The sequence below is a fragment of the Amblyraja radiata genome, chromosome 32 (assembly GCF_010909765.2).
Source record: "Amblyraja radiata isolate CabotCenter1 chromosome 32, sAmbRad1.1.pri, whole genome shotgun sequence".
Taxonomy (NCBI): domain Eukaryota; kingdom Metazoa; phylum Chordata; class Chondrichthyes; order Rajiformes; family Rajidae; genus Amblyraja; species Amblyraja radiata.
In genome coordinates, this window is record NC_045987.1 from 13,151,148 (window position 1) to 13,164,925 (window position 13,778).

General features: G+C 46.0%; 1 protein-coding gene across 4 annotated transcripts in view; it reads right to left on the reverse strand.

Annotated features, from left to right (window-relative positions):
• Positions 1–13,350, reverse strand: part of hmcn2 (hemicentin 2) — a 247,232-nt gene extending 233,882 nt beyond the window's left edge. For all 4 annotated transcript variants that reach the window (XM_033049217.1, XM_033049218.1, XM_033049219.1 and 1 more), the window contains exons 1-2: positions 13,051–13,350; positions 379–449 (exon numbers count right to left, since the gene is read on the reverse strand). In XM_033049217.1, the coding sequence (XP_032905108.1) occupies positions 379–449; positions 13,051–13,270 (291 nt within the window). In that variant the 5' untranslated portion in view covers positions 13,271–13,350. The remainder of the gene's footprint in view (positions 1–378; positions 450–13,050) is intronic.
• Between the last annotated feature and the right edge of the window lie 428 nt (positions 13,351–13,778).

Sequence of the window (13,778 nt, forward strand, 5' to 3'; positions counted from 1 at the left end):
TGCTAATATTCAGTTTTCACAATGTCATCCTAATTATTGTGTTGTGTTGAAAAATTTGTGTTCCAATCCAAATTAATGGAAGATCTTAGAACCGAGTCAATCTAGCCTTGAGACCATTTGGACTCAAGTACGGTTAGGGTTCAAGAGGTTACGGTCAAAGCATTAAAAAAAAGCACAAAGTGCTGGAGGAACTCAGCAGGTCAGGCAGCAGCATCTGTGCTTCTGAAGAAGAGGCCCAACACAAAACGTCATCTGCCCATTCCCGCCACTCGACGCTGCCTGTCCCGCTGAGTTACTCCAGCACTTTATGTTTTGCTCAAGATCCCAGCATCTGCGGTCTCTTGTATGTCCAAAGGTCAAAGCATGATCTGCGCTTACCTGCACATATAGATCTTGGAGCTCCTTCTGGAATATCTTTGGATCTGAGGTGATGGTAACCGGGCCAATCTCTGCAAGAAAGCAAAGGACAACTCATTGCACCAAAGTCAGCAGAATATCGGTGGTTTGTGTGGTCAATGAGATCGGCAGAAGACAATGTAAATGTTGGCAGCTACAACTGCACATTTCTGACACATTTCCGGTAAAGAATGTCATCAACTTTGCCCGGCAACCAAAATACATAATTTAATTGGTTCTTTGGAGAGGATGTAGAAGAGGTGTACCTGATTGCTGTCTGGAGTACAGGGTGTTAGCTACAAGGAAAGGTTATAGAAACATAGCAAATAGGTGCAGGAGGAGGCCATTCGGCCCTTTGAGCCAGCACCGCCATTCATTGTGATCATGGCTGATCGTCCCCTATCAATAACCCGTGCCTGCCTTCTCCCCATATCCCTTGACTCCACTAGCCCCTAGAGCTCTATCTAACTCTCACTTAAATCCATCCAGTGACTTGGCCTCCATTGCCCTCTGTGGCAGGGAATTCCATAAATTAGACAAACTTGTATTGTTTTCTCTAGAATGCCAGAGGTTGAGAGGAGACCTGGTAGAAGTATGCAAGATGATGAGAGGCACAGATAGGGTAGACAGTCAGAATCTTTTTTTCCTCAAGGTGGAGATGTTGAAGCCGAGAGGGCACAGCTTTAGGGTGAGAGGGGCAAAGGTAAAAGGAGACGTGCGGGGCAGTTTTTTTTTTAACACTGAGAATCTGGAACGCGTGTCTGGAACGCATTGCTGGGGTGGTGATGCAGGCAGGCACGAGAGTGGCATTTAAGAGGCTTTAAATCTCTGCAAGAGAGCAAAGAACAACTCAGATAATTAATGTCAGAAACATCTGGAGCAGCAACAGAGAAAGTTATACAGAGCCACAGTGGACTGAATGGCAAGACAGTTCTTAGTTTAACAGGTCAGAAACAATAGTGCCATTTAAGAGGCTTTTAGATAGGCACGTGGGTATGCAGGGAATGAAGGGATGTGGAACACATATAGACAGAGGAGATTAGTTTAACTTGGCACCATATTGCACACAGACATTGTGGGCTGAGGTGCTCGTTCCTGCACTGTTCTATGTTCAGATGTGGACCCGACTTGATTCAGACTTCCTCCACGCGCTCGCTGTCTCCTTCACCAATCAGTGAGATGATTGGACCTGTCAGAGACGCCCAACAAATCCATCAACAAAAATAAATGGAAATCTCTACTTTGTATTTCCTGTGCTGGGATCATGATCTCGCCACTACTTTATAGAAACCGGGTCCATTATTCACGACAAAGCCCTGATAGACGTTTACAGGCAGCCTCATAAATTCCATTTGGTGCGCCTCCTTGTAAAAGTTCCCATGCTGACTTCCTCCGCTCATTATCTTTACTAAAGACTGAGTCATTCTGTGAAGAATGCCGGTTATCTCCATACCCTCATTCCACTTCCTACTGCCCCAGCATTTCCCCAGGCACATTTAGAACCAGTCAAATTATTTTGATCTTCTGTGGACTGTGATGGTGGTCGCATTACAGACTTTGGTTCTGCACTTTGTTGGATACCTAGTCTAATGGTTATTATTGATTATTGTATCTTTATCTGTGTGTTATTGCACTTATGGGCTTGTTAAGCTGCAGCCAGCAAGAACTTTGTTATTCCGTTGTAGGTACATCCGACAATTAAACACTCCTGACTCGCTTGTCTCTTGACACTTCCCCCCAGATTCTTGCACTCGTCTACGCAGTAGGAGCATTTATATTTGGCCAACACGCGCACCTTTGGAACGTGGCATGAAATTGGAGCATCCGGGGGGAAACTTCACACAAATAGCGGCGGAGGTCAGGATTGAACCACGGTCACTGCAGTTGTGAGCCAGATCGCCTGTTAGGCAGCAGCAAGTACAGATTTCATTGTAGACACAAAATGCTGGCGTAACTCAGCAGGACAGGCAGCATCTCTGAGGAGAAGGAATGGGCGCGTCTGAAGAATGGTCTCGACCCAAAACGTCACCCATTCTTTCTCTCCCGAGATGCTGCCTGTCCCACTGAGTTACTCCAGCATTTTATGTCTATCTTCGATTTAAACCAGCATCTGCAGTTCTATCCTAAGAATTTCATTGTGCTGTTGCTTGTACATATGACAATCAAACACTCTTGTAAGGGGGCCTTGTGTGTATGAAGGCAGCACTGGTGTTTTTAATGAGTTTTGGAAACCCAACTTGCAAGAGCTTAATGGAGGGCAGTGAATATGCAGGGAGCTCTGGACACATCACCTGGTCAGGTGGTTACTGACCATCAGGATTTCCAATTAAGCAGAGTGGATTCTCTGTTTTAATGTAAATATTTTACAAATATACATATTTACAAGAAAAGGCTCAGCCACAAAAGGGCAGTGAGATTGGTTATTCGGGAACATATTTGTCATTTTTTCCCACAGGGACCACTGACAAGAGAATCATGAACGCCAATGATTTGCACAGTAACACTAACATTCTCAACAAGTACCTGCAAATGGGCACCAGGTGCTTCCATTCAATTAAGGAAAGAGAGAGAAAAAAAAATCACATCAAATGGAGAGACAGATAATACATCAAAGGTATTCTGTCTTGGGAATGACTAACCTGAAAGCCTTGGGGTGTTGAGGAGAAAAGATCAGTGTAACACAGCTGTGTGCTCCAAGGCATAAGTCCATCAGCAACAGTGACACCCCCCTCAGTTATCACACTGCGTTTATTTCGACTGGGGCCCTTTTTTCCCTAAATTACAGAACTTCTTTCTTGACAAACAAGATTATTTTGAAGAAATAATAATCATTTTGAAGATAAGTCTGAAGGAGGGTCTCGACCCGAAATGCCACCCATTCCTTATCTCCAGAGATGCTGCCGGTCCCGCTGAGTGACTCCAGCATTTTGTGTCTATCTTCGGTTTAAACCAGCATCTGCAGTTCCTTCCTACACATTATTTTGAATACTATATTCAGTTTTGGTCACCCTGCTATAGGAAGGATGTCGTTAAGCTGGATGGAGTGTTGTGAGAAGATTTATGAGGATGTTGCCAGGGCCCGAGGTAGAGGATGCAGGCTAGGGGGTTTATTCCTTGGAGAGCAGGAGGCTGAGGGGTGATCTTATAGAGAGGTGAGGGGGATAGGGTGGAGATAGAGTCTTTTACCCAAGGTTGGGCAGTCCAGAACTAGAGGGCATAGATTTTATGTGAGAGGAACAAGATTTAATAGGAGGTACACAAAAATGCTGGAGAAACTCATCAGGTACAGCAACATCTATGCTACTGCACCCGCTGAGTTTCTCCAGCATTTTTGTGCACCTTAGATTTTCCAGCATCTGCAGTTCCTTCTTAAAGATTTAATAGGAAACTGAGCAGCATCTTTTTCACTCAGAGGGTGGTGGGTATATGGGATGATCTGCCAATGGAGGCGGTTGAGATAGGTCCTATAACAGAATTTAAATGACACTTGGAAAGGTACATAGATAGAAATGAGGGATATGGGCCAAACAGAGGCAAATGGGATTAGCTTAGGGCAAAGATAAACACAAAATGATGGAGTAACTGAGTTGGTCAGGCAGCATCTCTGGGAAGATGGTTATTTTCTCCATATTTTTCTATCCATTTTCTCCCGAGATGTTGCCCAACCCTCCGAGTTACTCCAGCATTTTGTGACTACCTTTGGTATAAACCGGCATCTGCAGTTCATTTTTATTACCAGCTTAGGGCGTCTTGGCACGGATGATTTGACCGAAGGGTTTGTTGTAGGACTTTGTGACTCTATGACTCTATGCCAAGCACCACATTCTTTCTTAACAACTGTGCAGGAGCACATTTCCACAGGGTAAATGGTGACAAAGTGAAATTAGGAGCCCTTGAGCCCATTTGCTTCTCCTCGCCATCAACGTTTCAAAGGTCACCAGCATTGTTCTGTGCTCCCCTCTAGAAACCACCTGGGAAGAGGCTGGAAGGAATGCAGTGCCCAGAAGGTTCTTCATCGAGTTCAAACAACTCAAGGCTAGTAATAATTGATGGCAATACCTACACAGAATATATAATTACGAGGTCCTACCACCTAATGTTTAAATGTGTAGGAAGGAACTGCTGGTTTACACTGAAGATAGACACAAAAAGCTGGAGTTACTCAGTGAGTCAGGCAGCATCTCTGCAGAAAAGGAATAGGTGACTTTTTAGGCCGAAACCCTTTTTCAGACTGAGAGTCAGGAGAGAGTGAAACTAGAGGTATGAAACGGTACAAAGAATAGTTGAATGAAAGGATGAAAGGAACATATGATAGTCAGCAACATTTGTTCTTTAGTTCTTTTCTTAACCTATAGTTTCCCTCTCCCCCGACTCTCAGTCTGAAAAAGGGTCTCGACGCAAAACGTCACCTCTTCCTTTTCTCCAGAGATGCTGCCTGACCCGCTGAGTTACTCCTGCATCTTGTGTCGAACCAATGTTTAAGCATTGTTAATCAATTTACTTTGATGAAGAGAAGGAACATTTACGTCTCTATAAGTCTCCTCACACCACAGCACTTTGTTTTTTTGCTTCAGTCTTTGACAGCACAGATTGTAATCTTCAAATCTCGGGTTGGACTTGGACTGAGCCTCAGCCAACACTATTTTAATGTAGGATGCAGAGAGCAAGCAAAATATTTTTAAATGAATAAATCAACTCAGTGGTGAGTACATTATCACCACTGGTATTGCAGCCTGTTTAATATCTGGATACATTTTATTGAGCTATTGCATCTCTGACAAGTCATCCCTGGTAAACCCCACTTATCAAATTCAAGTGTTCAAGTGAATTTATTGTCATGTGTCCCAGATAGGACAATGAAATGCTTGCTTTACTTCAGCACACAGAACATAGTAGGCATTTACTACAACACAGATCAGTGTGTCCATATACGACAGATGGCACAATGGGCCAAGTGTTCGGCTGGCAACTGGAAGGTAGCCGGTTCGAATCCCGCTTGGAGTGCATACTGTCGTTGTGTCCTTGGGCAAGACACTACACCCACCTTTGCCTGTGTGTGAATGTGTGTGAATGTGTGTGAGTGATTGGTGGTGGTCGGAGGGGCCGTAGGCGCAGATTGGCAGCCACGCTTCCGTCAGTCTGCCCCAGGGCAGCTGTGGCTACAGAAGTAGCTTACCACCACCGAGTGTGACTGATGAGTGAATGAATAATGCGATGTAAAGCGCCTTGAGTATTAGAAAGGCGCTATATAAATCCCATCCATTATATACCATTATTGACATTGACTTTTTCTGTCATCTTTACACTGTTGGTCATACATAAGTGCTAGTCTGACCTCATGGTGCAGAATTTTGGTGCTGATCTTCCAGCCATGATCACAATGAATGGCGGTGCTGGCTCCAAGGGCCGAATGGCCTCCTCCTGCACCTATTTTTCTATCTAGAACAATGTGAAAGCTTGGGTAGCAAGCAATGTGGTTTTCCAAACTCAAATCTGAGTTATAATGAGATGTTGGATGGGCTGGGACGTTTTCTTGGAGGCGTGAGGAGGCTGAGGGGTGACCTTATTGGCGTGCACAAGATTATGAGGGGCATGGATAAAGTGAACGGACACAATCTTTTCCCCCCTGGGTAGAGGATTCTAAAATTGGAGGGCTGAGGGTGAGGGTGGTGAGAGTTGGGGAGGACCTCTGGGGCAAAGTATTCAGGGTAGTCCATACCTGGGATGAGTTGCCAGAGGACTTTATAGAAGCAGATATATTGATGACGTTTGGACAGACATATGGATAGGAATGGGATAAACACAGGCAAATGGGAATAGCCCAGTACGTCAACCTTAAGGATAACCTTTCCTGTCCATGTGCCTGTCCAAATATCTTTGAGTAGCTGTCCACCAACAGCTGGAAAGCAGGGTGAATTAAAGTCAAAAGCAAGAAAAGGGAAAATGAGCAGATGGTCAGAATGATTAGATTGAAAGATAAGATTAAAAGGATGACTCTTGTTGGCACAGGACCCTGCGCTTTCATGCTCCAAACTGCATTGCAGCCCAGAGCCTGAAAAACTGGAGAATTCAAAAAACAAAATCACTAAGTGAGGAAGTACAAGTGTGAAAATGTGACGTTTGTTAAATCTCCATTTACCATCAGATGGAATGGGACCGCAGTTTCAATTGTTCCACTTGTGGGGCAGAGAACTTGATATGGAACTTAAGATAGACACAAAATGCTGGAGTAACTCAGCGGGGCAGGCAGCGTCTCTGGAGAGAAGGAATGGGTGATGTTTTGGGTCGGGACCCTTCTTCACCAATTCCTTCTCTCCAGAGATGCTGCCTGTCCCACTGAGCTACTCCAGCATTTTGTGTCTATCTTCGGTTTAAACCAGCATCTGCAGTTCCTTCCTACGGGTCGGGTACTTTTCGGCGCTGCCGTTCTGGTGCCGCCGTTTCAGCGCCTCCGTTTATAATATCTGTACTCATGAGAACCCTGAACCTTACCCTAACCCTAAGCTCTGTAAATACCTTCAGATAAATAAAAGTGTTCCATGCGTCACAATACTCCGGGATAGTGAATTCCAGAAATTCATCACCTTCTGCAAGAAGTTCCTATGTCTAGGATATTGCAAGTGAGATCAGCTTTATGTTAACAAGTTTGGAAATTGGTTTCCACTGGCCCACCGTTGTGGCACCCTAACCCATACCCTAACCCTAACTCTAACACCCCGAAACGGAGGCGCCGAAACGCCAAAAACCCTCAGCCTCCTGTGCTCCAAGGAATAAAGATCTGTCCAAGATTTCCCATCATTTGGAGTGCCTGAAGTTAAGATTTAATGAAGGAACTGGTGTCTCTCTCAAAGATCAGCATCTCTAAAACTGGCAGTACTCCAAATGTTGGCATATGCTGTCAACAAGCTGTTGGGCTGAAGAGCACGATATATCCATGGTCCAAAACACTTTACACATGTTCCCTACAACAGTATATTGGTACTTCATCAACATCAGTACTGAGGTGACAGCACCTCCAGTGGTGTAACACTCCCTCAGTGCTGTGCTGAAGAGCTCAGTTAGATTCCCTGCCCTTCACTCTATGATTAAAATAAGGGGGAAATGTTGCCACCGACGCTGGTTTTTGTACCCTCGCTGCTAACTCCCAGGAGTTTCTGCCCTTCGCAGGCTATTTTATTGCTTCCAGATCCCTGCAAAGAAATGTTATTAAGTAGCAATTGAAGATTACTCCAATTTTAGATTTTAATTGCAAACAGTGAAGTTACTGTGGACTTGTGATGACAATTATCAGCCGGCAGTTCAGCAACGCACAGCGTGTTTGCTCTCAGGCTTTTAACAACCCGTTAAAAAATGAAACAAAGTGAGGGGGGCGGGAGAGACTAAAAGACACTGATAAATCCACCAGCACCTGCTTTTCCGATCGTAGGAACACAAGCATTTTCAAACAACTCCCTTCTGTTAACCTTCAATCGCCCAGTGTCCTGACTCAAAGTTCACAGCCATCCCGTGAGAGTGCTCTTGACCAAGAACCCCAGATACGCAGACTTTCCCACAACTCTCTCATCTTCACCACCACTCCCCCCCCCCCCCCCCCCCCCCCACCCCCACTCTGAAGCAGTGAATGAGAGCCTGTTCATTTGGAACTCAAAACAAAACCAGATTCCAACATCTGCTACACATTTCGCTTTAAATGAAGTTGATCTAATTGAATTTAGAAGAATCCTGCTTTTCTGTAATCTGATCCCATCTCAGCACAACCCTCACATTCACTCCATCATCTCTCAATCTTTGCTGTTCTGTTCTCCGCATTTTCCACAATTCCCCAGGCCTTTTCAAATAATAACAATCCAGCCATGTTTTCTTTTCCATCGCTCCCTCTTCAAGGACCCTACAGCACAGGAGAGTTGGAAGACTTCAGACTCCTTCCAGGACCGAGGTGCTCTCAGACACACCGCACACAGGCAGGGTGCTCTCCGTCAGGAACATCTTCCCGCAGAGTTTCCGATCGGACGACAGTGTGCACCAATTAAACAAATTCTTCCCTTCCCTGATGGCAGAATGGAATTGCCTTGCCTAAACATTGGCAGCCAACTTGGTATCAGTCACAGCGTCATAGAGTCATACAGCACAGTAACAGGCCCTTTGACCCAACTTGCCCATGCTGACCAAGGTGCACCATCTACACTAATCCCACCTGCCTGCGTTTGACCCGTATCCCTCTAATCCTTTCCTGTCCATGTACTGGCCCAAATGTCTTTTATTGATTTACTCTTCATTGCTATTGTTTTACTTTTGACACGTGCACAGAGATGCAGTGACAAGCTTTTGTTTGCGTGTTATCCAGTAGCATAATACTATACACGAGTACATTCGTGACATACACAAGCACAACGGGTAGTGCAATCAGAAAAAAATATCAGAGTGCAGAATTTACTGCCACAGTTACAGAGAAACATTCCAATGTACGTGATGAGGTAGGTTGGAAGATCGGGACTACACCCTATAGAAGGGCCGTTCGGTAGTCTGATAACAGCAGGGAAGAAGCTGTTCCTGAATGTGGTGGTACATGCTTTAAAGTTTCTAGATCTTCTGCCGAACAGGAGAGGGGGAAAGAGGGAATGACTGGGGTGGAATAGATTATGTTGGCTGATTTCCTGGTCTATATGATGGATTGGGCAACATCTACGACTCTCTGCAATTTCCTGCAGTCTTGGGCAGAGCTGTTCCCAAACCAGGCTGTGATGCTGCCCAATAGTGCGTGTACAACAGAAGGAACGCATCCTATCGGGTTTATACAGAAAGAAAGAATAGTGAAAGAAGTTTCCACTACGAGTGATGTAGCGTGCACCATGACTTTTTTGGCACGGACTGCTGAATAGTGGGAGTCAGACACCAGGAAGGAATGGTGCCATGGATCATTCAGGCTCTTGGGGATGAGAGAGTCTCTCTATAGCTCATCCCAAAAATGAGCAAATGACAAAAACAGCTTTATTCCTTTTAGTCGAGACACAAGACACTACAGACTGCAGTCTGGAGCAACAAGCAATCCTCTCTCCTGATGAAGGGTCTCAACCCATAATGACGACTGTTCCTGTCCACCCACTGAATCTCCTCGACCCGCTGAGTTACTCCTGCAGAATGTTTGTTATTCCTGACAATGTTGCGTTAAGGGCCAGTTTGGTGATTCCTTTTCATGAAAGCAATCCACATACAAGAGAAAATTGAGAAAGTCGAGATCTATCTTTGGTGTTATTGCACTCTCATGACTGTTTCTCTGGACTGAGTGGTTACTGCGACACTGGAGATCCTCTTCACAATAGAACCGATTGTAATGATGTGTTGTCTTTCCGCTGACTGGCTAGCACGCAACAAAAGCTTTTCACTGTACCTCGGAACACGTGACAATAAACCAAACTCAAAAAACAAAGAAATATTTCTCCACGATCATTAACAATCAAATTAGGTGGTCAGCTAACTCACTGCTAACCATGGGACCTTGGTTCAATTGCTGTCAACATAGAAAGACAGACAGACGTTGCTGTCAACATTAGAAACATAGACAGAGAAACATAGAAAATAGGTGCAGGACTAGGTCATACAGCCCTTCGAGCCAGTAGCTCCATTCAATATGATCATGGCTGATTTTTCCCCACATCCCTTGATTCCATTAGCCCTAAGAGCTAAATCTAACTCTCTCTTGAAAATATCCGGTGGATTGGCCTCCACTGCCTGCTGTGGCAGAGAACTCCACAGATTCACAACTCTCTGAGTGAAAAGGTTTTTCCTCATCTCAGTCCTAAATGGCCTACCCCTTATTCTTAAACTGTGACCCCAAGATCCAAGATCCTCTCTTATACTAAATTCCAGTGAATACAAGCCCAGACGACCCATTCTTTCATCAAAAATGGCTACACTTCCCTTCCACTGCACTGCTTGTGTTCCACAGAGCATCCTTAATCAAACTCCAGATTCTAGTGGACAGTTTGTGGAACCAAGTTACTCTAAAGCAACCTGCCAATAACACAAGAGATCCCAATACCGTGTCCTTTAAGTTATAGATAAGCCACTGTACAATTATTAAATCAACAAATGGATCAACCAATACTTTTGTAGACTTTCCTTCAGATGTCTGACTGGGAAGGACAATTAATGCACATGAAAGCAACCACACACCAATCAACTGAGGATAATTCTGCGTTTCACCAACTTGTACATATTTACCTTTATCTCAGCAATGGTATCTGTGCTATGAACACATTTCCCCCCCCCCCCCCAACTATAATCATTTATAACACACCATTCTGTAAATCTATCAATGAGATATTGTTCTCTGTGCCATGGTTGGGAACTAGCCAATTAGTCCAAAAAAAGTGCTGGAGGGACTCAGCGGGCCAGGCAGCGTCTGTGGAGGCAAATGGATAGACACCATTTTGGTTCGAGACCCTTCTTCAGACTGGTATTGGGGATATTGGGGAGATCAAATGAGATGGTGGTTGGGTACGGATCAATGCACTGACATTTTTGAATTACGCTGCCACAAGCAGTGACGAGGTGAAAATTAGGAGGGGGGTGGGGGGGGGGGGGGTGGGGAATGGGGGGAGGGGAGTGAGTTTGAGGGACGTTAAGGGTGGAGCCAGTGGTGAGGGAAAAGTTGCCATTGCCAATGAAATTCAAGCTATCACCAGGTATGGACAATAGACAATAGGTGCAGGAGTAGTACATTCGGCCCTTTGAGCCAGCACCGCCATTCAATGTGATCAATGGAACAGTGGAACCCTGTGGTCACATCCAGCTGGGTGGTTTAGTTTAGTTTAGAGATACAGCGTGGAAACAGGACCTTCGACCCACCAAGCCCGCACCGACAATCTATCCTACTCATGAGGACAATTTACAGAAGTCAATTAGCCTACAAGCTTACATGTATTTGGGTGGTGATGGTGGTGTGGTTGTAGATGATTTCTAGGCAATGTCATAGACTGCAGAGACTTTGGAAGGACGAGGAGGGATAGATTACCTGCTCACAATCACACAAGATACCTTAAGCTGCACTGATCGGAATTATCTCATCTGTGGAACACCCTCAGTGAAGGGACTCAAACAGGGAGCGGTGTGAGAGGACAGGACGGGAAGGGGGGAGGAGATGGAGACCATAATAGGCTGATCAACTTTGGGGAGGAAAGGGCTCGAGATATGGCTGTGAACAGACGCTCAAAGGTCGCTCCCTTGAGTGAAGCTGCCAGCAGAGTGGAGTGGCAATAATCATTAACAGTATCAGTGAACACTAAAGGCAGGATGGGAATCAACATGGATGGGGATGGGACGGGAGACAGGGAGAAATGTCATTGACGGCATAGATTTTCAGATGGAGATCAGAGAGAAACAAGTAAAGACGTGAAGGTACACAAAAATGCTGGAGAAACTCAGCGGGTGCAGCAGCATCTATGGAGCGAAGGAAATAGGCAACGTTTCGTCCCGAAACGTTGCCTATTTCCTTCGCTCCATAGATGCTGCTGCACCCGCTGAGTTTCTCCAGCATTTTTGCGTACCTTCGATTTTCCAGCATCTGCAGTTCCTTCTTGAACAAGTAAAGACGTGAATTTGGTTTTAGGGCTCCCTCAGCTTCTAACGCTGGTGCTGACTGGAAATCTCAGATAAGCACCAGCCCAGAGCTACAACATAAAAATAACAGACACTGTTCCTGCTCATTATCAGGAGACCAGACTGCTGAAGCAAATGTGTTTGATTGCTCCCAGCCCCAGCCCCACCTCAGTTCAATCCTGTCATGACTTCAGCTGAAAGAAAATTCATGATACCAAGAAGTAATCGGCTTAACAATACCATGAGAATACAACGTTTACAGGCGCCTTAACCCACCAACAGGAAGAATTAAACAATCCACTGAGAGATTACCCAGCAAGATATTGTAATCCAATTGATTTTTGTTTTTTTGCTATAGCAAATAAAGTTGTAAACTTTTTGCTGCTGGGAAACAGGTCTAGTTTTAAATCTGTCTGCAATGAAACCAGTGATTGCTTGCACTCTGCCTCGAAACAGGAGGATCGGAGGGAGCTGATGGGACAAGGAGCAAATGCGCCAACCTCATCCTAGAACACGGCAATCCAGCGGAACATCACCCTCCCCGCACAGCCTTGCCCCCCTTGTTCTCTGCCATCCTCCTCACAATCACTCAATCATCCACCCTCTCATATTCATCTCTCTCCCTCATGCATCCACTTTCCCCACACAGACTCTCCCAATCTCCCTTTTCCCACTTCATGGCCCAACTTTCCCTCTTCCCTCCACCCATCACCCACCCCTTCCCTCTCTCCTTTCTCTCCGTTACCCTTCCCCTCTCCAATCCTTCTCTCCCCCATCACTCCATCATCCCCATTCCCCTCATCGGCCTCCCCTTGATCCACATCCATCCCTTCTGCAAGCTCTCTCACCTCCATCCCTCTCTCCGCCACCCTCCCTTCCTCCCTCCCTCCTTCCTCTCCATCCCTCCATCCGTCCTGCTCTTCATCCCCATCTCCACCACTCTGTCCATCCTTCCTTCCTCTCCATCAACCTCCATCAACCAGCATCTGCACTTCCTTCCTCACTCCTTCCCCCCTCTCCATTCTCCCCTTCCTCCCCTCCATCACCGTCCCTCACCTGGGTCGTGGAAGGGAACCAGGACGAAGTTGCCCACAGGGGTGGCAGTCCTGGCCAAGGTGCTGCGGAGGATGGCGGCGGCTCCCTCGGTCACCTGCCGCAGGTCATCGTACATGGAGCCGGTCACATCGAAGACGAAGGCGAGGGTGGAGGCGGCTGGCTCAGCGGCCAGCGGCGGGAGAGAGCAGAGGAGGGCCAGCAGCCAGACAGCCAGAGCCATGAGGGGGACAGACAGACAGACAGACACACTCAGTGTCCCGGGGCAGCGGGGACAGACAGACAAACTCCCCCAAACTTCACAATGCCGCGCGGTCCTAACGCCTGCAATCCAATCATCTGCTGCACAACAGGCTGGATGGAGAGGGAAGGTTCAAACGCGGACTGAAACCAGAGGCAAAGACGCACACGGAGGGAATGGGATGAAAGTAAAACCACGGGAATGTTGGAAAGCCGCAGGAAAGGGAAAAAAAAAACGATCGGATGGCGGATGATTGGGGGCGGGGGAAAGGAAACGTCTTTGCAACGGGGAATTGTAGAATTCAGCCATGTCCCTCTTACTAGGATTCATATTATCAGAGATTTGTCTGGAGTAAGAATAAGTGTAGAGCCATTCGGCCCATCAGGAGATTTCTGCACTCAACGAAAAGCTTCATTGAATTGAACCACTTTTTACAATCTTTGCCCCACATCATTTTAGAGTCAAAAGTGTTTAATTGCCACACGTATCG